General features: G+C 40.5%; 1 protein-coding gene across 3 annotated transcripts in view; it reads left to right on the top strand.

Annotated features, from left to right (window-relative positions):
• LOC133364562 (cytochrome P450 2U1) overlaps positions 1-19,192 on the top strand; it is a 31,767-nt gene extending 12,575 nt beyond the window's left edge. For 2 of the 3 annotated variants that reach the window (XM_061585440.1, XM_061585438.1), the window contains exons 2-5: positions 1,005-1,640; positions 5,899-6,057; positions 8,005-8,172; positions 16,348-19,192. In XM_061585440.1, the coding sequence (XP_061441424.1) occupies positions 1,005-1,640; positions 5,899-6,057; positions 8,005-8,172; positions 16,348-16,526 (1,142 nt within the window). In that variant the 3' untranslated portion in view covers positions 16,527-19,192. The remainder of the gene's footprint in view (positions 1-1,004; positions 1,641-5,898; positions 6,058-8,004; positions 8,173-16,347) is intronic. The other variant, XM_061585439.1, reaches the window with a different exon arrangement.
• Positions 19,193-23,124: the final 3,932 nt, after the last annotated feature.

Raw genomic sequence — 23,124 nt, 5'->3', positions numbered from 1 at the left:
ATATGCTCAGGGAAGCTGACCTGCCTCTCCTTCCTTTGTCTTCTTCAACTGTCTGAGGAGAGAGGAGACATCTTTGTCTTTGCTCTCTCTCCTGAGCCATGAGGGCAATACCCAAGTCTGGGCATTGCGCCTCCAACTTAGTTAGTTAGGAAAGGTATACGTAGTTCTAACTATCTGCTATGTATTTCTATAAATTAAGTAGCTTTTCTGATTTTACTAAGTGATCTCAGTGATCTAAATGCAGGGTAAAAGCCTGCTACTTAGGTAAAAACACACACTGGCACACACGCAGCTCAGATGCTGAGGATCTGTGCATATTTCCTTAACAGTTGCTCGTATGATGTCCTGAAGACATGAACGGAACAGATCTACCCTACTGTGCTGTGTGACATAAGTAGGATGGGGTGAAATTTGACTTATTGAAAGGTGAACCTATCTAATGCACATTTTCCAAACTAAAACCCAGCCATCCTTTGAAATCCACATTTGTTTGGATTTTGCAACGCAGTGCTCTAGCTGCTAAGAAATTTACACAAAAATGCATATTTGGGATAAAGTGTGCATAAAAATGCATATATTCATGAAAATAGCATCCAAAATGTGTTCTGTTAGGGAGCATTGCTTTGCAAAAATGTGTAAAATGGCATGCAAAAATGTGTAGATTAAGAGAAAAATGCTAATTAATTTTGATGAGGGCTTTTTAAGAAATCCTAAACTGATGTGGAAATGTGGAGAATTGAAGATTGGAAAAATGAGAAACAAAAATGGACAAAAGCACCTATCCCTAGTTATAAATTGTAGCTCCTCAGCTGCTTACTGATAGAGAGGCCAGTGCAGTAGAATGGGACCCACTGCGGGAATTTCAGCTGGGGCAATCTGTATTCATACCCTTGCTAGGTTCCAAAGTCCATTGGGTGGCCTTGGGCAAGATATCTTGGTAACAGTGTTAACTATTGTGAAGATACAGTTTCAGATCTCAGCATTTTTCTTTTCGTTTTCTCCAGGTGTGGTGTTTGCACCTTACGGCCCGGTATGGAAGAAACAGAGGAAGTTCTGTCTTTTGACTCTCCGCCACTTCGGATTAGGAAAGCACAGCCTGGAGCCTAAAATTATTGAAGAATTCAAGTATGTGAAAGCAGAAATCCTGAAGCATGGAAAGGAGCAGTTTAACCCCTTCCCCATTATTGGCAATGCGGTGTCCAACATCATCTGCTCTATGGCGTTGGGCAGGCGCTTTGACTACGACGATAAGGCATTCAAGAGCTTACTGGAGCTCATGTCGCGTTCTCTGGAGGTCTGCCTGAATGGAAACATCCTTCTGATCAACATCTGCCCTTGGCTCTACTACCTCCCTTTCGGCCTTTTCCGAGAGTTCAGGCAGAATGTGCTGGACATCACAGCCTTCCTGAAGATGATAATTCAGCAGCATAGGGAAAGCCTGGATGCTCAGAATCCCCGGGACTTCATTGATATGTATCTCCTTCATGCAGATGAGGAAAAAAAGACGGACCATGAAAGCAGCTTTAATGATGACTACTTATTTTTTATCATTGCAGACCTCTTTATTGCAGGCACAGACACTACATCCAACACCCTAAAATGGAGCCTGCTTTACATGTCACTTCACCCACAAGAACAAAGTAAATGGCATCTTTTCTCCTGTGGCTAATTCTGAATTGGATTTCCTCTTAAGCTTCTTGTTTTCAAACTTTCTGTTTCAGGGGAGTTTTCCACAGGGGTCTGCATTGCTGGAAAGAATTGTGCGTAGAAGCTGGTCTTAGCTGCACCTTTTGAGCTAATCTTCCTTGCAAGCAATCAGTTGCCACCTCTTACAGTGAACCCAGTGCCCTTGTGCTGACAAGCTCTCCATGAGTAGTACTAGTCAAAATGGCTTTATATTTCCTCCAGTGTTGGAGGCAGTATACCTCTAAATCACAATTGCCAGGGAACAACGGGTGGGGGTGGGTGGGATAGGGCTATTGTGCTCAAGTCATGCTGTTGTGCTCAGGTCATAAGCATCTGGTAGGCCCCTGTGGGAAGCAGGGTGTTGGAGTGGATGAGCCTTTGGTCTGATCCAGGAGAACTCTTACCAAGTTTTTAAAGGAGCCAAAATGGGGCCACTGCGGAAGAAGCAGAAAGATGTTGGCATGCTTGAGTGAGCCCTGAGGTATGCAGAACTTCCCAGGCTATGGTCTGAAGGCACATTAGGCCAGCTCCCTGCTGAATCTAAGCAGGGTCAGGTCTGGTCAGTGCCTGGATGGGAGACCACCTGGGAACCTTATGTAAGTCGCCTTGGGTTTCTATCATGGAAAGAAAGGTGGGGTATAAATGTTAATAATAATAATAATAATACACACACCACACAAAAAAGAGTTTTGTAAAAGTACTGGACATACCTGGTGTTCTCCAGGAGCCACGGAATGTTGAGAGTAGCAAAAGAAAAACAGGTTTTCTTGAGCCCCCTATAGCAGAGCTGGGGAACCTGGTCCTCCGGATATTGTTGAACTGCAGCTCCCATCAGTCTCAGCCACTATGGCCACTGGTCAAGGATGATGGGAGTTGTAGTCCAACAACATTTGGAGGGCCACAGTTTCCTCATCCTTGGCTTATTATAGCATCCTGGACTTAAGGCATGAGGGCCTGGCTTGAAACTTGAATAGGAACACTCCTGACGGGTGGGGATGAGAGGATAAAACAATTAGGCTATACTGCAACATTTTGTTGCAGGTTTGACTTGTACTTACCTGCCTGAAAAGGATACTCTTGTTGTGGACTGTTTATCAAGCCAGCCTCAGAAAAGCCCCCAGGAGAAGACTGCATTTACTGTAAATGTTCCTGTTCTCCATGACCTCTGCTTGGGCCTTGCTGTTCTGCATGTTTGTCTACAGAAGGCCAAGAGAGTGCTTCTGAACAAACAGATCTTGTGCGGGTCAGGCACCTCCCCCATCGTCACTTTTTTTGTAGTTTCAGGGAGAATGTGAGCGGAGGAGGAAGGAGGAAGAAACTTGCCAGAAGGGAAATAGCTCTTGTGCTGGTGAGGGGAATTTGTAGAGCCCTGCCTGGGACACAGTAGAAAACCACCAACACCATACCATTTTTGGTGTCATCCATATGTGAAACTGATCCACATTTGAATATCTCAAAGTTAAAACATTTCTTGTCCTTCAGTGGACTGCATTCGGACTTCACCCAAGGACAAGGTTAAACAACTGTGCCTATCTGCATGATTGACCAATTGTTATAACCACGTGATAGCTTTTTATTTCATCTTAGCTTGATTGTCTGCCACAATACGTTACACAAATTATCAGTCTCAGTAGAGCTGAGTAAGGCCCAGTCTACACGTGCAGCAGAATGAGGTGGTGGAATGGGTTGTACTACTTCAAATTGCAGATAGGGGTTGTTATTTCCAAGCCAAATTGATGCAGCCATGGGTGGTTGGTCCATCTCTAGTGAGAATAGGCTTCTTGGTTTGCTTGTAGGGCGTAACATATTTTGCAAGAAGCAAAGAAGGAGGAAGCTGTTAACAGAATTAGTGCCTCTTGCATCACTCTGAAAGTATTAAAAAACCTCTCCAAATTCTACGAAAAAATCCAGACTTTGCAGCTAGAACCGGCTGAAGATTTTAAGTAAATGAAGGTGTGGGCTTAATTTTCATAAATTATTCTAGATACAGAACCTGGGCTTACTCGTTACAGGGTTATCTTGCGGCAGAGATCTAGGCTCACATATCCTTAGTGTTATTAAAGCAAACGTTACTTAACATTTTTACTATATCCCAACTATTAGTCAGGCCCCATCTACATTATAGTTTTAAAATAGTATCATACTACTTTAAATAGTCATGGATTTCCCTGAAAGAATCCATGGAACTGTAGTTTGTCAAAGGAGTGGAGAGTTTCTAGGGGACCCCTATTCCTCTCACACAGTGGTTTAACAATTAACCCCTCATCTCAGTGAACTCTGGGAATTGTAGGTCCCTTAACAAACTATATTTCCCAGGATTCTTTGGGGACACCATGCCTTTTTCAAGTGACATGATACTGCTTTAAATGCATGGCATATTCTCTTTCCACGATAGCCTCTTTGACCTCTAAATCACATATCTGTGATGAGTATTGCAACTGCAACTCAGTGTACTGCACTTTGGATATACTGATATGTGGTTAGGAAAACCAGATAGCTGTTGGCATTCTGGGATATTTCTTGGTTTGCCCTTAAATGCCACTATGAATTGGACTGGCCAAGTGTGGTACAGATACACTGATTATGGAGAGATTTAACAAACAGATAGAGGGAAAACATACATCTTGTGGTAGACCAAATATACTTGCAATATGAGATGGATCCTGCATAGTCATTTCTGAATGTGCGGAGGAGGGAGGCTGGTGTGGGTAGGTGATGGCTGTGAATGCCCATCTCAGCTTGGGTTTCCAGATGTTTATGATTTACAGAGCAGTCTTAACCATAGAAAGCCAGTGTAAGTGACTCTGGCGTGCATTAAGCCGGCATAAGTTATCTCTGTTCCAAACTCCATTCAGGAGGAACTTTACTTACATCACTCTTTTTGCCAGCCTTTTTATGCTACGTCATATGACTGAACTGAAAGAGGGTTGGAATAGGTGTAAGTCTCTCCTTGCTCTGTCCCACCATGCCCCTGGAATGCCCTTTTTTGGGGACTTACTCCAACTTAGGTTCTGCAGGATGAGCCAAGGTGAGCGACTTACATCAGCATAGCCCTAGCTCAGCTGGGAAAGCCCAAGATCCACCATATCAAAACTCTGTCAGCCCAGCTGATCTTGGATTTGAAATGTGCTGTTAAATAACTGTGGGACTGGCAGAAATTGAATAATCCAATCATGGCATCTCCAGGCTCTGAAAAACACAGAGTAAAAGTCTAAAAGAAGTGTAAAGCAAAAGGCACATTAAAGCTAGCTACATAGTCTTTTCCTCTTATGCTTGCACATGTCAAAATGTGGAATTGAATGTGCATTTCTGCAATGACTCCAAAAATGTTCAGAGCAGCTGAAATGAGGTCAAATAGAAAACCAGATCAGTTTATTTTAGTGCCTGGAGTATTGTTAATGCTAGTTGTCTCCCCCCCCCCCAAAAAAGTATATTATTTTAGTTTCTTCTAGAAAAAAGACAGCTACATCTTGATTGTATGTTAGATGGGTTGTAGCATAAATGTCAAAGATAGCGGTGTAACCACAGGCAGTCTGTCATGTTTGGTCTTCATCTTGCGAAAGCTCTCCAAAAGTAGTAATAGTGCCCTTAACCATAAAAATTTTTGCAGCAGTAGAACATTCCTGTTCTAATTTAATTCGAAGAGAGTCCCATTTATTTTACTTGTGATTGAGGTCATTTCCAGACAACCTGTTCGTTGAGCATTCTTTCTGATTTGCTTGCAAGGAGGTTAGACAAAGTTACATCAAGCAATTGTTCTCACGCAGTTTCCAGTGTATTTCCCCATCACTTTGCTTATTGCAAAAAGTCTGATTTTGTTGGGGGGGGGGATGGTATGTGCAATCTTTTTTTTTTAAAGCCTTGCCACCTAACTCCAGAAGCATGTGATGTCATCATGGAAACCTAATTTAATGTAACGTAAGTTTTATAAAGCCATCTTTTTAAAAAGCACTTTTGCTTATACTTATTTTAAATCTAGTATTATTTCAAAATTTGTAATTTTTATGACAGAGAAGGACAAAATCAACAGAAGAAGGACACCCCCAAAACTGGCCCAGTCTGGAATGGCATTGCAAACCTCTCCATAAGCCTGTTGCATGAATGACCGTATTCCTCGTATCTGTCATCCTACATTATTGTTTATGGCTACAGATGAGTCAACCTGCCCCCATCTCTTCTAATGCTTATCTTACTGTCTTTTGTTCTGCATAGAAAAAGTTCAAGAAGAAATTGATTTGGTCATTGGATGCAATAGACCTTCCCTTGCTGACAAAGCACGCATGCCTTTCACAGAAGCAACTATCATGGAAGTTCAAAGGATGACAGTGGTCGTCCCTTTGTCTATTCCTCGAATGGCCTCAGAAAGTACAGGTATGCTTTTTGGTGGGCTTCAGCTCTCACCTTTTGCCACAAATTCATTTAGCTGAGAGCTGCACATTGCACATTGGAGAGAAACAAGGAAAACTGAAATTTGAACAATGTGCACTTTTGCTTTTCTTGCTTCTGCTTTAACTTATGAAGTAGAGGCTCAAAACATAGTTTTTAAAAATAAAAATTGGGAGGGGCAGGGGATGGCAGAGGACACCCATGGTGACCACAGGAGCTACATTGGGGACCATAGGAGTAGAATAAGATATATATTTTTTTGCCAAACTGTGTTGGGTGTACTATATTGCAAAATAAGATGGGGTGTGTGTGTTCAGATTAAACATATCTGTCTACAGCTGACACACAAAACACAGGAAAGTTGTTGTCCTGTTAAAGGAGCCCTGTTGAAATATAGTTGCAAAGCCACTTTCTCACGTGGCCATTAATCATGTGCTTTTTAAAAAAAAAAATCTATTGCAACTCAAGTATTTTATAACTGTATTTCTGTCATTCACACCAGCACAACAAGAATAGGAGAAAAACTCAAAAGTGTTTTAAGTAGTATGTATGAATTCAGTCTAGAAATGGGACAGTCGAAGAGACAAGGCCACCTTGGGCTCCTACTGGGAGGGTGGGATATAAATTTAATAAATAAATAAAGAATAAAGGGCTGTGGCTTTTGGAAACCAAGCCTTCTAGCTGAGCTTGGTTTGGAGTTGTGGAATTTAAACTAGGGAAGCCTAGAAACAAGGTTTATTCTAATGTGCAGCTAGACACATTTTGTACAGCGCAAAAAAAATTATACAGTGCGAAATAAGTTTTTGTGCAGTTGATCATATGGGATTTAATAAGGAGCTAGGTAGTTTCTAGAAAAGAATATATGAGAAAAAATTAAAATAAATAGAAAATGAAGATAAATACTGGCTCCTTTCAGATCTTCATAACCATATGCTACTAGTCAGTGCTTTTTTGGTAAAAGAAAAATATGAGATGCCAGTACTCATATATTGATAAAAGCGCTATGGTTGCCAGCACAAAATGCCACGCATCAGCAGGAAAAAAAGAGGTGCAGTTGCTCCGTACCTGTGAGTACTGTCACCAAAAAAGCCCTGCAAATAGTATATTATGGGACAAATTACTGACTAGTTTGGGGCTGACGGTGTGCTGGCTGCTTGTGCAGTAGGAAAAAAAGCTTAGAAATAAACATAGCAAGCTTTCTTATACTAAGCCAGACCTTTGGCCCATCTTGTTTAATATTGATTGATGGCTGCTCTCCAGGGTTTGGAGCAGAAGTTTTGGGAATTTTACAAACAAATTCACCATTATCTCTTCTTTGCCAGAGCTGATATGAGAATGACCTATGATCAGGCTCAAGTGCATCAGGTATCTCTCATTTTGTAGATATGTCATTAATGAGTTACTTTTGCAGCTAGTTGAGTCACCAAGGACGTGTTTTGAACTGAAGTAAACTGTAGCACTGATTGCAGTAGTGCTTCATGGAGTATGCACCACCTTTGGGTTGGATGGCATCCTTTAGTGGCTGACAAATCTGAAGCAAGCAACTCCTGTGTTTACATAGTAGTGTGTGATATCTAGTGCCAAGAGGGCTGTGTTGGGCACATTTTTCATCTCCTATGCTATGTGAGGTTTTTACTTGTCCTGCATGTTCTTAGAGAGGCCCATAACACATTAAATTGCATATAGGAATACACAATTGTGTATTTAAATTGCATATAGGAATTTCACACAGTACTGAAATAACAATTTGCCACAAACTCTTGCTTGCGGTAAAAAAGAGAAAAGTCCAGTCCTCTCAGACTTAAGGATTTTTATGTTTCTTTGATTTTTGTGGACAGAGATTAAAAGATTTATAAGTAAAATCTTTCTGTAAGGAAAATGCAGTATATTAATATAGTTAACTCTCTGGCTATGTGTATGTTTTTTTTAAAGTGCTCCAGGGCTACACTATTCCAAAGGGCAGCATAATCATTCCTAACTTGTGGTCCGTGCACAGAGATACCAACGTATGGGAGAATCCCGATGATTTCTGCCCAGCAAGGTTTCTGGATGAAAATGGCCAGCTCATCAAAAAAGAAACATTTATTCCTTTTGGAACTGGTAATTTAACTTAACTGTATTTGAGGGGAATATTATGGTGACACGCATAGTCTCTTGATAGTAGTAGATCTTTAAAACCATGTATATTACATATTGTATGCTCAGTGTCTTAAAGGAGCCAGATAAATGCTTGCTTCTCTCTCTCTCTCTCTCCCCGTATATTTTATTACAGGGGAAAGCAGATTTCAATCTTGTCAGATTTGCCTTGTTCTGTTTTTTTTACTAGAACGCCAAGATCTCAATGGGAAACCATGCAAAGGCTACTTCTGATTTTTTATAAGAAATCCTCATGAAAATTCTCTAGAATTTTAGTGAGAATTTCTACCACGAAACACATTTTTGTGCGCCATTTTCACTAATGTACACATTTTTGCAAGCAGTTTCTCCTCATGTAATGCATGTTTGTATGTTATTTTCAGGAACATATTCATTTTTATGCACACTTTTCCCTGGGCACCTACTGGGAGGAAGGGCGGAATATAAATATAATTTTGTTGTTTTATTGTTATGTGCCTCCAAGTCTATTACAACTTATGGCGACCCTATGAATCGGTGACCTCCAAGAGCATCTGTCATGAACCACCCTGTTCAGATCTTGTAAGTTCAGGTCTGTGGCTTTCTTTATGGAATCAATCCACTCGTTTGGCCTTCCTCTTTTTCTACTCCCTTCTGTTTTTCCCAGCATTGTTATCTTTTATAATGAATCATGTCTTCTCATTATGTGTCAAAAGTATGATAACCTCAGTTTCATCATTTTAGCCACTCGCTATGGGCGGTTTAAAAATGAAACAAATAAAAATAAATAAATAAAAATAAATAGTGATAGCTCTGGTTTAATTTGTTCTAACACCCAATTATTTGTCTTTTTCACAGTCCATGGTATCCGCAAAGCTCTCCTCCAACACCACATTTCAAAGGAGTTGATTTTTCTCTTATCCGCTTTTTTCACTGTCCAACTTTCACATCCATACATAGAGATCGGAAATACCATGGTCTGAATGATCCTGACTTTAGTGTTCAGTGAGACATCTTTGCATTTGAGGACCTTTTCTAGTTCTCTCATAGCTGCCCTCCCCAGTCCTAGCCTTCTTCTGATTTCTTGACTATTGTCTCCATTTTGGTTAATGACTGTGCCGAGGTATTGATAATCCTTGACAAGTCCAATGTCCTCATTGTCAACTGTGACGTTACATAAATCTTCTGTTGTCATTACTTTAGTCTTCTTGACATTCAGCTGTACTCCTGCTTCTGTGCTTTCCTCTTTAACTTTCATCAGCATTCATTTCAAATCATTACTGGTTTCTGCTAGTAGTATGGTATCGTCTGCATATCTTAAATTATTGATATTTCTCCCTCCAATTTTCACACCTCCATCATCTTGGTGCAATCCTGCTTTCCGTATGATATGTTCTGTGTATAAATTAAATAAGTAGGGTGATAAAATACATCCCTGTCTCACACACTTTCCGATGGGGAACCAATTGGTTTCTCCATATACTGTCTTTACAGTAGCCTCTTGTCCAGAGTATAGGTTGTGCATCAGGATAATCAGATGCTGTGGCACCCCCATTTCTTGTAAAGCATTCCATAGTTTTTCATGATCTACACAGACAAAGGCTTTGCTGTAATCTATAAAGCACAGGGTGATTTTCTTCTGAGATTCATTGGTCTGTTCCATTATCCAACATATGTTCGCGATATGATCTCTGCTGCCTCTTCCCTTTCTAAATCCAGGTTGGACGTCTGGCATTTCTCGCTCTATATATGGTAAGAGCTTTTGTTGTAGAATCTTGAGCATTACAGGAATACCCCGCATTAACATACGCAATGGGACCGGAGCGTGTATGTAAAGTGAAAATGTACTTAAAGTGAAGCACTACTTTTTTTCACTTATCGATGCATGTACTGCACTGCAGTCGTCATATATGGGCATAACTGATGTAAATAACGCATTTATAACTAAAATAAACATAAAATAAAATACTGTAAACCCTTTAAGAAAAAGGGTAAGCTTACCTTTAATGTCAGCTGGCAGATGCGAAATGGATGAACAAAAATTTACATGTATTGCAGGAAGGATGAAGGAGAGGGCTTATCTTCTGTTTCATAAGTTGAGTCATCAAGGGCTAGACGCTTTCTTGCTGGCGATTTGGATGGACTACTTGAAGTAGGAGTAGGGCTTGGGGCTGATGCCGATGCTAGAGATGGACTTTCAGTGGATGTTGATGGTCTGGGAGATTGACTGGGTGCTGCTGCTGGCCTTTTACGAAAGAAGGTGTCTAAGGAGGTTTGAACTGTAGCTCTTTTCTTTTCCCTGTAGATTTCTTTGTAACAGGCATAAGTCCCCGAAATCATAGCATTGACTTTGGAACTTCTTTCAAAGTCCCTATCATGCTTTTCAAAAAGAGCCATGGCGCTATCAAGATGACGGAAAGCTTCCAAGAGAATTTTTGAAGTTAGGCCTTCAGGCTGTTCCATGGTCTCATCCTCATCCCGCACATTTTCTTCTTCTCTCTCCTCTTCAAGTTCCAGAAGATCTTCATTGCTGAGGGGTTCAGTATGGGACGCCATAAGTTCAGCAACATCTTCTGGCTCCACTTCCAGCTCTAACTGCCTTGCCATCTCTACAGTATTTTCAGTAACATTAGCTACAGGATCTTCAAAGCCTTTGGAATCATCAACTAACTGTGGGCATAATTTTTTCCAGGCCCCTTTCATTGTTGTTTCCTTGATGTCATAAGCATCTCTTATAGTTTTGATGCAATCCAAGATGTTGTAGCTTTTCCAAAATTTCTTTAGGACTTCTTGCCCTGTTCCCTCTTCATTGTCTATTGCTGCAATACACTTACTGAAGGTTCTTTTCAAGTAGTTCAACTTGAAGGTGGCTATGACACATTGATCCATGGGCTGCAGGAGTGAGGTGGTATTCGGTGGTAGGAATACCACTCGAATGTTAGGTAGGGTTCAGTTCATCTAACGTTCAAAGGTGGCCAGGAGCATTGTCTACAAGGAGCAAAATGTTAAAAGGGATATTGTTGCCCTTGCAATAGGCTTTCACCTCTGGTACAAAGCAGGTGTCAAACCAATCTTTGAAAATCGCTGCAGTCACCCATGCTTTTCTATTAGACCTCCAATGCACTGGAAGTCTAGTTTTCACGTAGTTCTTCAAAGCTCTAGGGTTTTCCCAACGATAAATTAGCATAGGCTTTAGCTTTAAGGTACCAGAGGCATTGCCACCTAACAGAAGGGTTATTCTATCTTTAACTGCCTTGTAGCCTGGCATTGTTTTCTCCTCTCTTGCGATGAAGGTTCTTGCAGGTATCTTTTTCCAGAACAGCCCAGTCTCATCCACATTAAAAATTTGTTCCTTGGAGTAGCCTCCCTCTTCAATAATTTTGGCAAGGTCGCGTGGATAGCTTTCTGCAGCCTCAGTATCTGCAGCAGCTGCCTCTCCTTGCACTTTAATGTTATGTAGGGTAGACCTCTTCTTGAACCTATCAAACCATCCACTGCTTGCAACAAATTCGGCATCCTTCGCTGCCTCACTTTTCTTAGCCTTCAGGTCATTGAATAGGCTTAAGGCCTTACTTTGAATCATTGCCTGGCTTACAGGAACCTGGCGTGCAGTCTGATTTTCTATCCAAACTATTAAGAGTCTCTCCATGTCTGCAACAACACTATCCCTTTTTCTAATTTTTGTTGTGTTTACTGGCGTAGCACTCTTAACTTCTGCAAGAATTTTTTCTTTGCTCTTCATGACCGTGTTAACTGTAGTTCGAGTGAAGCATAGCCTTCGGCCTATCTCAGCTTGAGGAACACCTTCATCAGACATTTTAATAATTTTAAGCTTCATATCTAAGGTGACAGATTTATGACTTTTCTTTATATCTGCCATTATGTACTGTAATACTGTACAGTACTACTGTACTGTACTGTGCTGTACTGAAGGCAAGGGAAAACAATACCAATACAGTACACCCCCCACACACACGCTATTGGTAGTCACAAGCCAGCAGTGGCAAAAGCCAGAACTAACGATGGGCAGAAACAGAGAGAAAAGTATTCAATTAAAGCAGGAAAGGAAGATGGAACAATGGAGAGGTATAAAATGAAATCTGGGGGATCTAAAGATTTTTTTATTTTATTTTTTTATTATTATTTTTTTATCACAATCAAAGCAGGAAAGGAAGATGGGACAATGGAGAGGTATAAAATGAAATCGGGGTCTACAGAATTTTATTTATTTATTTATTTATTTATTTATCACAATCAGTTAAAGCAGGAAAGGAAGATGGGACAATGGGGGACAGTGGAGAGGTATAAAATTAGACAATGGAGATATATACAATGAAATCAGGGGGATCTACAGTAAAGAGCATGAGGTGCCCCACACACACACACACACACACACACACACACACACTGCCACCACCGACCTAGGCCAGGGCAGGCAGAGCTCTGATTGCTCTGTACTGTACAGAGTAAAGTACAGTACAGTACTCTAGTACTAACAATTTAAATAAGATCTTTACTGTAAACAACGAGAACCTTCAGGTCAGCAGTCGCTCAGAGTCGCTCTGATCGCTCTGAACACTACGGGAGATGACAGGGAGATGACGCTTCGCAACACACATGGCACGTGGAACGCAAGTTCGGGCGTTCCATCAGTGTCTGTAATTGCAAAGCGTGTGTACTTTAAATGGGGTATGGTGGAGTATTGATCATGTCTGCAATTGTGAGGGTCCGTTAAATGAGGGTCCATTAATCGGGGTATTCCTGTACTTTACTTGCATGGGATATTGAGGCAATAGTTTGATAATTACTGCATTCCCTGGGATCCCCTTTCTTTGGAATTGGGATGTATATGGAACGCTTCCAGTCTGTGGGTCATTCTTTAGTTTTCCATATTTCTTGATTTTTTTTGTCAAAATTTGGACAGATTCAGTCTCAGTAGCTTGTAGCAACTCTATCGGTATGCCATCTATTCCTGGTGATTTGTTTCTTCCAAGTATTTTAAGAGCAGCTTTCACCTCGCATTCTAAAATTTCTGGTTCTTCATCATACAGTTCCTCCTTCAATGAATCTGTCATCCTTGCATCAAAGAGTTCTTCAGAGTATTGCTTCCATCTTCCTTTTATTTCATCTTGGTAAGTCAGTGTGTTCCTGTTGATTATGCAACATCCCTACTTTTGGTTTAAATTTTCCTTTCATTTCTCTAATCTTTTGAAACAGGGCTCTTGTTCTACCCTTTTTGTTGTCCTCTTCTATTTCTGTACAGTAACGTAATAGTTCTCTTTGTCCCTACGTACTAGTTGCTGTATTGTTGCATTTAGGGTTCTGACTGTGTTTCTATCTCCTTTTGCTTTTGCTTTCCTTCTCTCTTTAACCATTTTAAGAGTTTCTTCAGTCATCCATTGAGGTCTTTCTCTCTTTTTAACTAGAGGTATTGTCTTTTTGCATTCTTCCCTGATAACGTCTCTGACTTCATTCCATAGTTCTTCTGGTTCTCTGTCAACTAAGTTTAAAGCCTCAAATCTGTTTCTTATTTGATCTTTATATGCCTCTGGGATGTTATTTAAATTGTATTTTGGCACCATGATTGGTTTGTTCTTCTTCTTTAGCTTTACTCTGATTTTTGATATGACCAGTTCATGATCTGTACCGCAGTCTGCTCCTGGTCTTGTTTTTGCCAAAAGTATGGAACTTCTCCATCTTCTACTACTAATTATATAATCAATTTGATTCCTATATTGACCACTTGGTGATGTCCATGTGTACAGTCTTCTTTTCAGTTGCTCAAAAAATGTGTTTGCAAGAAACAAATTATTGGCTTCACAGAATTCTCTAAGTCTTTCTCCTGCTTCATTTCTGTCTCCTAGGCCCCATTTCCCCACAATTCCTAATTCTTCTCTGTTCCCTACTTTTGAATTCCAATCCCCCATGATTATCAGCACATCTTGTTTTAGTGTGTGATCAATTTCTTCCTGTACTTCCGTGTAAAATCTCTCGAATTCCTATTCTTCTGCATTTGCCATTGGAGCATAAACTTGGATGATGGTTGTGTTGATAGGTTTCCCGTTTAATCTCATTGATATAACTCGCTCAGACCTTGCGTTGTAGCTCCTAATTGCTCTTGCTACATCACTTCTCACTATTAAAGCAACCCCATTTCTTCTTAATTTCTCATTTCCTGCATAAAATATTTTGTAGTTGCCTGATTGAAAATGTCCCATTCCCGTCCATTTTAGTTCGCTTACACCAAGTATTGTAATGTTGATGCGTTCCATTTCTTGCTTGACAATTTCTAACTTTCCCTGGTTCATGCTTCTCACATTCCATGTTCCTATTGTGTGCGTAGTACAACTCCAGACTCTCATTTCGCATCTGTGTGCATCAGCCTCTAGGCTTCCTTTCGGCTTTGACCCAGCTGCATCTTTAGTCACAGCGCTCCTCGTACTTGTCCTTTGTTCTTCCCCAGTAGCTTGTTGAATGCCTTCTGACCTGGGGGTCTCATCTTCCAGCACTATCTCGTGTTGCATTTTGGATAATCTCTTCATAGGGTTTTCATGGTAAGATGTATTCAGAGGTGGTTTACCATTGCCTTCCTCTGAGTTTGGATGCATCTTAGTCTGGTGTTTCAGCTTTGACCATTCCGCCTTGGGTGCCCCTGCTAGGAGTCTAGCCTCTTGGTCTAGACTCCTGATGGCATTGCTCTCAGCTTCTTCAGCACTCTCAAACCCCCTCACCACGTTAAGGTGTGCATCCTAGAGGGGGATAAATGTAATAAATAAAGAAAATAATAATATATGATTTTTTGCAAGCATTGCTTAGTTGGAGAACTGCATTGCAAAATTTGGGTAAGTGTGAATTTCAAAGGATGGCTGTGTTTCTGTTCTCATATTGTTTCGAAAAGTGCAAATTTGATAAATTTGGCATGAAATATGAACCAAAGTGAATTTCTCCCCCATCTCTAGTGGCTTTCTGGGGTTTCAGTCAAATGTCTCTTACACCCCTACCTGAAGATGCTGAGGACTGAACCAAGGATCTTGTGCATGCAAAAAAGATGCTCTACCACTGAACTATGGTTCCCTAAATGGCTGTGTAGCCTCATTGTATAAGGCTGCTGTTCGGTAGGGGGCAGGTCCCGGCTCACAAAGCGTTCTTTGTCTGAAGGAAGCTTCTTGTACCACTTGTGCTATAGGAGTTATTGCTGTATGAGACACATATTAGTGGTCTCCATCTTCTGGCCATATTCCAATACAAACAGCAGCTGTTGCATGGGAAGGATTTTGATGTTGGAGAATTGTCCCTCCTTTTACAAAAAAAAAATCAGCTGAAATATGCCTTGAAGTATTGAGGAACTAGGGTGATTCTTGATTCACATAGATCTAATATTCAGCCAGGCTTCTGTTCCTGGCGACCGTGAAATATCATTGCCTGAGAAATGTGATTGTTTTTAACTATTTTTAGAATGTTTTTAATGATACTGATGTGCTTGCTGCTCCGGGCTATTTTGGGAGGAAGAGCAGGATATAAATGGAATAAATAAATAAAATAATTTTTTTCTATACAGAGAGTACTGCTTTAATTTCCCCAAGGGAGGGGAGAGCTTACCTTTTGTGCTGGCCCATTTTAAATATTGATTGATAATGATTGATTAAATATTGATAATAACTTAGAAGGGGAATAATAGGGCTTAAAATTAGGGGATGTCAGGCGTATTCATTAAGAGCTGCCCACCTTTCCCTCTCATTCTTTGAGCACTTTTGGGAAGGGACGGAGGCAGGACAGGGTAATGGGTGAAACAGAAGCACCTTCCCTGCTGTACTGTGCTCATACATTAATGGATGATGAGACTCTTTATTCTTCACCTGTAACTTGGCAATCAATACAGCAACTGTATCTAGAACATAATTGGGGCTTTATGAAGAATAACATGATATTCAAACTTAAAAACATGCTGGAAAATTAAATTAAGGAGATTATCATCTTATACCAGTTCTTCTTTTAAGGGGCAGGAGCTTTGTGCTTAAAAAATCTTAATGGATTTCTAAAGGCTTTTTATGATAGGACACTTCATGAATCTCTTATTTCTTTTTTTTAAAAAGAATCCAATGCTACTATTTATTTAAAATATTTTCTCTTTTATCTAACCCTTTTTGTTTTCTTTTTCAGGAAAACGTGTGTGCATGGGAGAACAACTGGCCAAGATGGAACTCTTCTTGATGTTTGTGAGCCTCCTGCAAAATTTCACGTTTCAATATCCCGAAGACATGAAGAAGCCATCAATGAATGGAAGATTTGGTCTGACTTTAGCTCCATTTCCATTCAACATAATTGCCTTAGAAAGATGAAGGAACCTCAGACAAAAACGCTGCAAGAAGTTTGTATTACTCTTATGAAACTTCAGGGCTATATTTGCCGCCCTGGGCTCCTACTGGAAGGGCAGGATACAAATTTAATAAATAATAATAATAATATTAAATGCACTTCTATTACAAAATCACCAACCCTGAGCAGGGATAGGGAACTTGCAACTAATAGGGTACCCAAACCTCATAAAGCACTTTCCCCTTAGCCAGGGGGCTCTTTTATTTAGATGTGATGAAGCTCTTGAATGTGGGAAAGAAAACCAAAGTTTTTCCCCAGGTAGCATGCCATCATGTGGGTTATATAGTGCCTCCTAGCGTCCGAAGGCAAGAATGCAAAGGAGTCAGGATCCCAGCTGCTCCTTCTGGTCCCACTCCAGTTCATTCTTGCCTTCGTCTGAGGCTATTGTCTTTATCCTTGTCTCCTGTTCTGTATAAGTGAGTTGATTGATTCTATAGTGTGTGTTACTGTGTGTGCTTAGTGTGTGTAGGGGTGTATTGTGGGGACTGGTATAAGTTTTTGTTTTGTCTGTGAGGGTGATTTTTCTTTCAGCCCCAACAGTGAAGTTTAGACTTCTTCACCCTTAACCCTCCCCACCTGTTCCAGGACCCTACCTAATCCGCCTTCCTGGCACGATACCTAGGAAAACCACCTTTCAGGTGAGACCTATGGTCCATTCTAGTTCTCATAGTTGCAGGGTAACAAGTGACAATTGGTGCAGAAACTGTTAACGAAATTGTCAGGCATCAAGTGTCTTTTTATATTAAATTAGCAGGAAAAGCTTGAAAATCCAATTTATATTCACAATAGGAGATAAAAATCAACAGAGTAAATAATGTCTGTGAGTTTTGGATATCTCCTTCATTCAAGAGTTGTGACATCCTTTGACAAGGACACATTGAAAGTGCAACAAAACATATCATAAAAACAGGATTCATCTGGTGTTTGCTCTCCTGGGGTGAGTCCAGGTTCTATCCACCTTCACTGTGAAGAGAGCAGCCTTACACACCACTGATTCAAGTGCTGATTCAGTCTTCAGGGTTGCCTCTCACCTGTGTTTCAGGCAGATAGACTTTTTTTTAACTTTCAAAGCATTGAGTGTGCATTTGTGTGCAAATATACATTTCATCCCTTTTAATAATAAAAAAGCAAAATCGTTTTTAAACTGTTGATGGGTTGCTGACATCACCAGTTCCAGACAATCAGCACTGAGCACAGCTGAGGTCTGTTTCAACCATGCAGTATCTATTTCCCCTTAGTTTAATCTAGAGATCACTTCCACAGCAGGCTTACTGCTCAGATGATATGCATCTGTATGAACCCTGAGGTTTGTCTCTTGGCATCTCCATTTATTACTGCTAACAATACCTCTTGAAATAGTAAACTCTTATTTTCTGTCATTATTTCTTCTTAGGACTGGCCTGTATTCTGAGTTTTCTGCAGATCACCACTGCGCTAAACCTGATTTTTAGGTAGCAACCACCCTGCAGTATTGGCTAACAACCACCCTGCACCCTGTAGTGAATGTTTGAAGATCAGTGTTGGTGCCATAGGAAGCAGTGTTTACATGGTTCAAAGTGTACTGCTCCATATAATTGGGCAAATCTTCACATTCGAACTGTACATGATGACAAAATGTGTACAGGAAGAGAAACCTTAATTATTGATTCCATACTTCTCATTTTGCTGTGTGTGGGAGGAACCTTTGTCCTTATCCTCTCTCTTTGTTCTCCCTTTGTGGGAATGTGAAGGCACAAATGGCAATGCATGTATCCATGCAAGACAGGAACTTTTTTTTGTTAGTATGAATTCAGGCAATTGCATTCCTTCATTGTGCTATCTGTGTGCATCTGAATGATGATAATTTTTTTAAAAGGTCATCAAGGAAGATGGCAGGCATGTAATATTTCCCCTGCATAAATATCATACCTATATACCCTAGGAGGGAAAACTATACTGCCAAAACCTGGGTTGGCCATTTTGGCAGGGGATAATCCACTTTGATATAAACATGGAGTTCATTTCTAATTCATTCCCAAGGAGGAATGAATTAGGTAGTGACATGAGACAAAGTGGTACAAACGTACAAAACAAATCAACACTCTGCAGGTTTGAGCTTCAGAAAGCTTGCAGTGTGACTCAGACTCTTTGGACAGTTCTTAATAACTGGAATCTTCAATAGAAAAGCTGAAATTGTACTGATAATTTTCAGCTGAATACTGTTAAACAGCCAGACATCAGTGGGGCAAAATGACTGCAATGCTGGCAATGCAACTAATTCTTTGTATGGGATGTAAGCTGTCTTGTAATAAGCCAGTCTTTTTAGTGAAGCACTTTATAATTTGTCAGGATCCAAAGATCTATATTCTTATCTTTTAATAGGTCTTAAAGGCCTCATGAATGGTAATATATATTATGTGTATTGCCTATATGTTGCTGACGTTTACCTTGCCTGCTTTATTCCCCCCTCGCCTCCCCATGAATTCCTTGTTTAGAATTTTAGTATGGAAGATGTCATAGCTGTTAGAAACTAGCATTTGAGACCACTGCTGACTATTTTTAAAAGATGCCTATATTTCTACATATAGCTTGAGATCTGTTTCTCAGTATGAATCTTTGTCTAAATAAACCTTTTTTTATTTCAAAAGCATTACTGTCTGGAAATTGACTTTGCTTTTAAACAAATCATATTGTGGGTATAAATTGTTACTGATTTCAGCCTTTTTTCTTATTGAGCCCTCTTAAAGATCTTAAATATCATAATTCCTTCTATTTGCAACATTTAGACTGGGCATGCTGTTGTTTATGTAACCAGAACAATACCATTATTGCACACGAGGGAGGTATCAGCAGGCTTGGGGGAATCCTGAGACTTGCAGATGTATAAAAATAGTGGGTTTTTTTGGGGGGGGAATGGAACAGTCTGTTGAGAACTGAACTTGCTCAGTGGTCATAGGATGTTGATTATTTTATTTGCAGGAGGGTGGGGGATGGACTGAAGATGCTTGATTCCTGAACAAGGAGCACTCCGCATTTTGTTGCAGGTAACACTTGTTTATCTACATAGAAAGTTGCCTTACACCTGGAAAGACCATTGGTCCATCTAGCTCAGTATTGTCTACAGTGATTGGCAGCAGCTCTCCAGGGTTTCAGGCAAGAAATCTCTCCCAGCCCTACTTGGAGATGCTGGGGACTGAATCTGGAACCTTCTGCATGCAAACCAGATGCTCTACCACCGAGCTATGGCCCTACCCCTAATTTAGAATATATCACATAAGTCCCATTTTGTTGTAAGTGGGGCAAGACCAACTCCTGTTTGGGTTCTCTTTGTTTGTATTTCAGAAGGAATACAGAGTTAGGGTCTTCCAGCTGGCTAGGCTTCCCTACCTTTACCTTGGCTCTTCTTTACCTAACTTCCTTCCTTTGTAAACTGATATGCTCAGGGAAGCTGACCTACCCCTCCTTACTTGTCTTCTTCTTCAACTGTCCGAGGAGAGAGGAGACATCTCTGTCTTTGTATTCTCTCCTGAAACGTGAGGGCAATACGCAAGTCTGGGCATTGTGCCTCCAACTTCGTTAGTTAGTTAGAACTAGGTATGCCTTTCCTATCTACTATGTATTTCTCTACATAAAGTAGCTTTTCTTATTTTACTAAGTCTCAGTGATCTAAATGCAGGGTAAAAGTCTGCTTCTAAGGTAATTATACACACTGGCACACACACAGCTCAGACCACTGAAACACTCTGCATACATATATTTCCATAATAGAGCACACTTGTCTAGCAGCTGCTCTCCAGAAGACTGGCTTCATCTGGCAAAGCTTAATGCAAGTGTCCATGCACACACATGAAGTGCTAGAGATAAGAGGAGAAAGCTGTTGCCTTCATGTCCTGGTTGAAGAGGAAACATGCTGCACACCGTAGGAGACAGAATGCTGGCCTCGACAGAGCTTTGATGAGAACCCAAAAAAACTCTTCTTGTGTTTTTGCTAATATGTCTTAATTGCTAGACTTTATGCAGTTTTAAAAATATTTCATTTCACTGATGCCTACTTCTTGAACATCTCATCCTGATTTATTTGGAATCAAAGCAATCTTTGCACTGTAACGTTCAAGTATGTACTCTTAAGATCTGAATGTAAAGTTCATGCTGGAAGTGGCAGAAATGGCATCCTTGTGCAATATGCATCTTTGAAGTGCCCTGGAATTCATTACATTCATGTTAATTTTATGCCAATTACATAAATAGTGCTGTCCTTTGGCTTAAGATGCCATTGCACATTCCTCCTCCCTGTGAAGATTCAGTAATTTTTTTCAGCTATAACTTTGTAGAGTTGATTCTACAATGGTATATTTTGTAAAGATTTGACACAATTTAAATGGGGGTGAGGGGAGAGAATTTCTCAACACCTTTTGTTTCTGCAAATATTACCCAAACACATTACAATATCCTAGCAGCCAAAAAGAAAAATAATAAGTACATGTTAGCACATACAAGTACACATACAGTCCATTATGGTTTAAGAGCTCTGCATGTCTAGAATGCATATGTTAGAAGTGTTGACATTGTTCCTGACTCATAAATTAAAAGAAATTTGGATAAGTTCATAGTAAGAACTTACAGTTGGACAAGTAGTAATATCACCACAGAGGGCACTTTCAGACACCATTTGAAAAATCCTCTAGTCCAGGGTTGGGGAACCTGAGGCCCTCCCAGTATTGTTGGACTCCAACTCTCATCAGCTCCAGCCAGCATAGCCAATGGTCAGGGATGCTGGGAGTTGTAATCCAAAAACATCTGGAGGGCCACAGGTTCCCCATTCATGTGGCTCTCAACCTACTTTAGGAACACAGGGAACTGCCTTATGTTGAGTCAGACTATTGGTCAATCTAGCTCAGTATTGTCTACACTGACTGGCAGTGGCTGTCTAGGGTTTCAGGCAGGAAGTTTTTTCCACCCCTACCTGCCTTCTGCATGCAAAGCAGATGCTCTACCATTGAACTATGGCCCTTTCATGTGGCCCTCAGCCTAATTTCATATGGGTGGCAAGGAGACGGGGAAAATGGAAAAAGGAGTGTCCCATCATCACCACCACTATGCAACCCTGACACAGAACCCCTGGGGGAATGGGGCCCTTGACAGAAAACAGGTTCCTTTTTCCTGCTCTATGTGTTCCAACTGCTAAGTAATCCCAATGTGAAATGCTCCCATTCTACTCCTATATAAACTATGCGGGGGTGGTTATGCAAGAAAATCCTACATATAAACTTTTACCTGTATTCTTCCGAGAGGCAGTGATTGGAATCCCATGATTATTTTCTCATAGATGACCTGTCAGTTTCTATGCAGGAATGCATGCCGTGTACAATGTAAATTGCATTCTTTGTGCATCTTATGAAAGCTTTGTGCATCTAGCAAATGGGCCCAATTAAGGTACTGCAGGAAGAACCTGAGGTGCCATTTTGCTGCCTGAGGTGGAACAGCAAATGGTGTCCCTGTCCCCCTGATTAAAGGTGTATAGGACAATTTATTTTGGTACCTGACGCAGAAAATCCCACAATAACCTCTCCCTGAGAGATGATGATTTGTTGTCCTCTGATGCTACCCAAAATCAGCTGCCTGAGGAGGCTGCCTCACTCTCCCTAATCTTAGGGTGTCCACTAGCTCAGGGTTAGAACATAGGAAGCTGTTATATTGAATCAGACCATTGGTTCATCTAGCTCAGTGTTGACTACAGTGACTGGCAGCAGCTGTCCAGGGTTTCAGGTAGGGAGTCTCTCCCAGCCTTACCTGGAGATGTCAGCGATTGAACCTGGGACCTTTGCACACAAAGCAGATGTGCTGCGACCCTTCCCCTTATTCTCTTTTTAAGGTGGAATGTAGTCCCTGAAAGGGGCCATATAGATGTCATGGTACTTTTTAATACTACTTCTTTTTTTTTAATGAGAACAAAAATTCTTTTCCTTATCTGTTGAGATTAATTCACCAAGATAGCTTTGGAGCCTTTTTGGAGGAAAAAGAACCCGAGCAGAAGGGTCAGGATAGGAGGACGTGATTTCTGCAGCCACCACTGATTACTGTGGTCTTTTAGGCTATAGTTAATAGTCATAATTTGCTTTCATTCTTTTTAGTATCGTCATCAATCTTTATTTACAGTCAACTGACCACAAATATAAAACATAATGCTGGGAGTTATAAAATAAGATTACTGAATTATATAAACAACTCAAGTTATTTAATTACCGTTGACAATCATACAGGGTCTAGATTGGACTTTTTGGTAAAAACAGTGAAGAATTTTGTGGCACCTTTTAGACTGAGAGATTTATTGAGACATAAACGTTGATGGACTACAACCCACTTCATAAGATACTTGCGTCTTGAAGACTCTCTTTTTAAAAGTCTGCGTTAACAGACCATTTCTATTACCTGATTTGACACTCACAACGCGTTTCGTGGATGTTTACTCAAGAGCAAGGCTCACTGTGTCCAATGAGGCTTTCTCCCTAGCGTGTTGTACTGTTGCAGCCGAATACCTTTTTAAATAAATAGGCCCATGGCTGCTAAAAAGTCATGAAAAGA

Source organism: Rhineura floridana, chromosome 9, assembly GCF_030035675.1.
Source record: "Rhineura floridana isolate rRhiFlo1 chromosome 9, rRhiFlo1.hap2, whole genome shotgun sequence".
Classification (NCBI taxonomy): Eukaryota; Metazoa; Chordata; class Lepidosauria; order Squamata; family Rhineuridae; genus Rhineura; species Rhineura floridana.
This window is presented reverse-complemented; position numbering and strand designations above follow the sequence as displayed.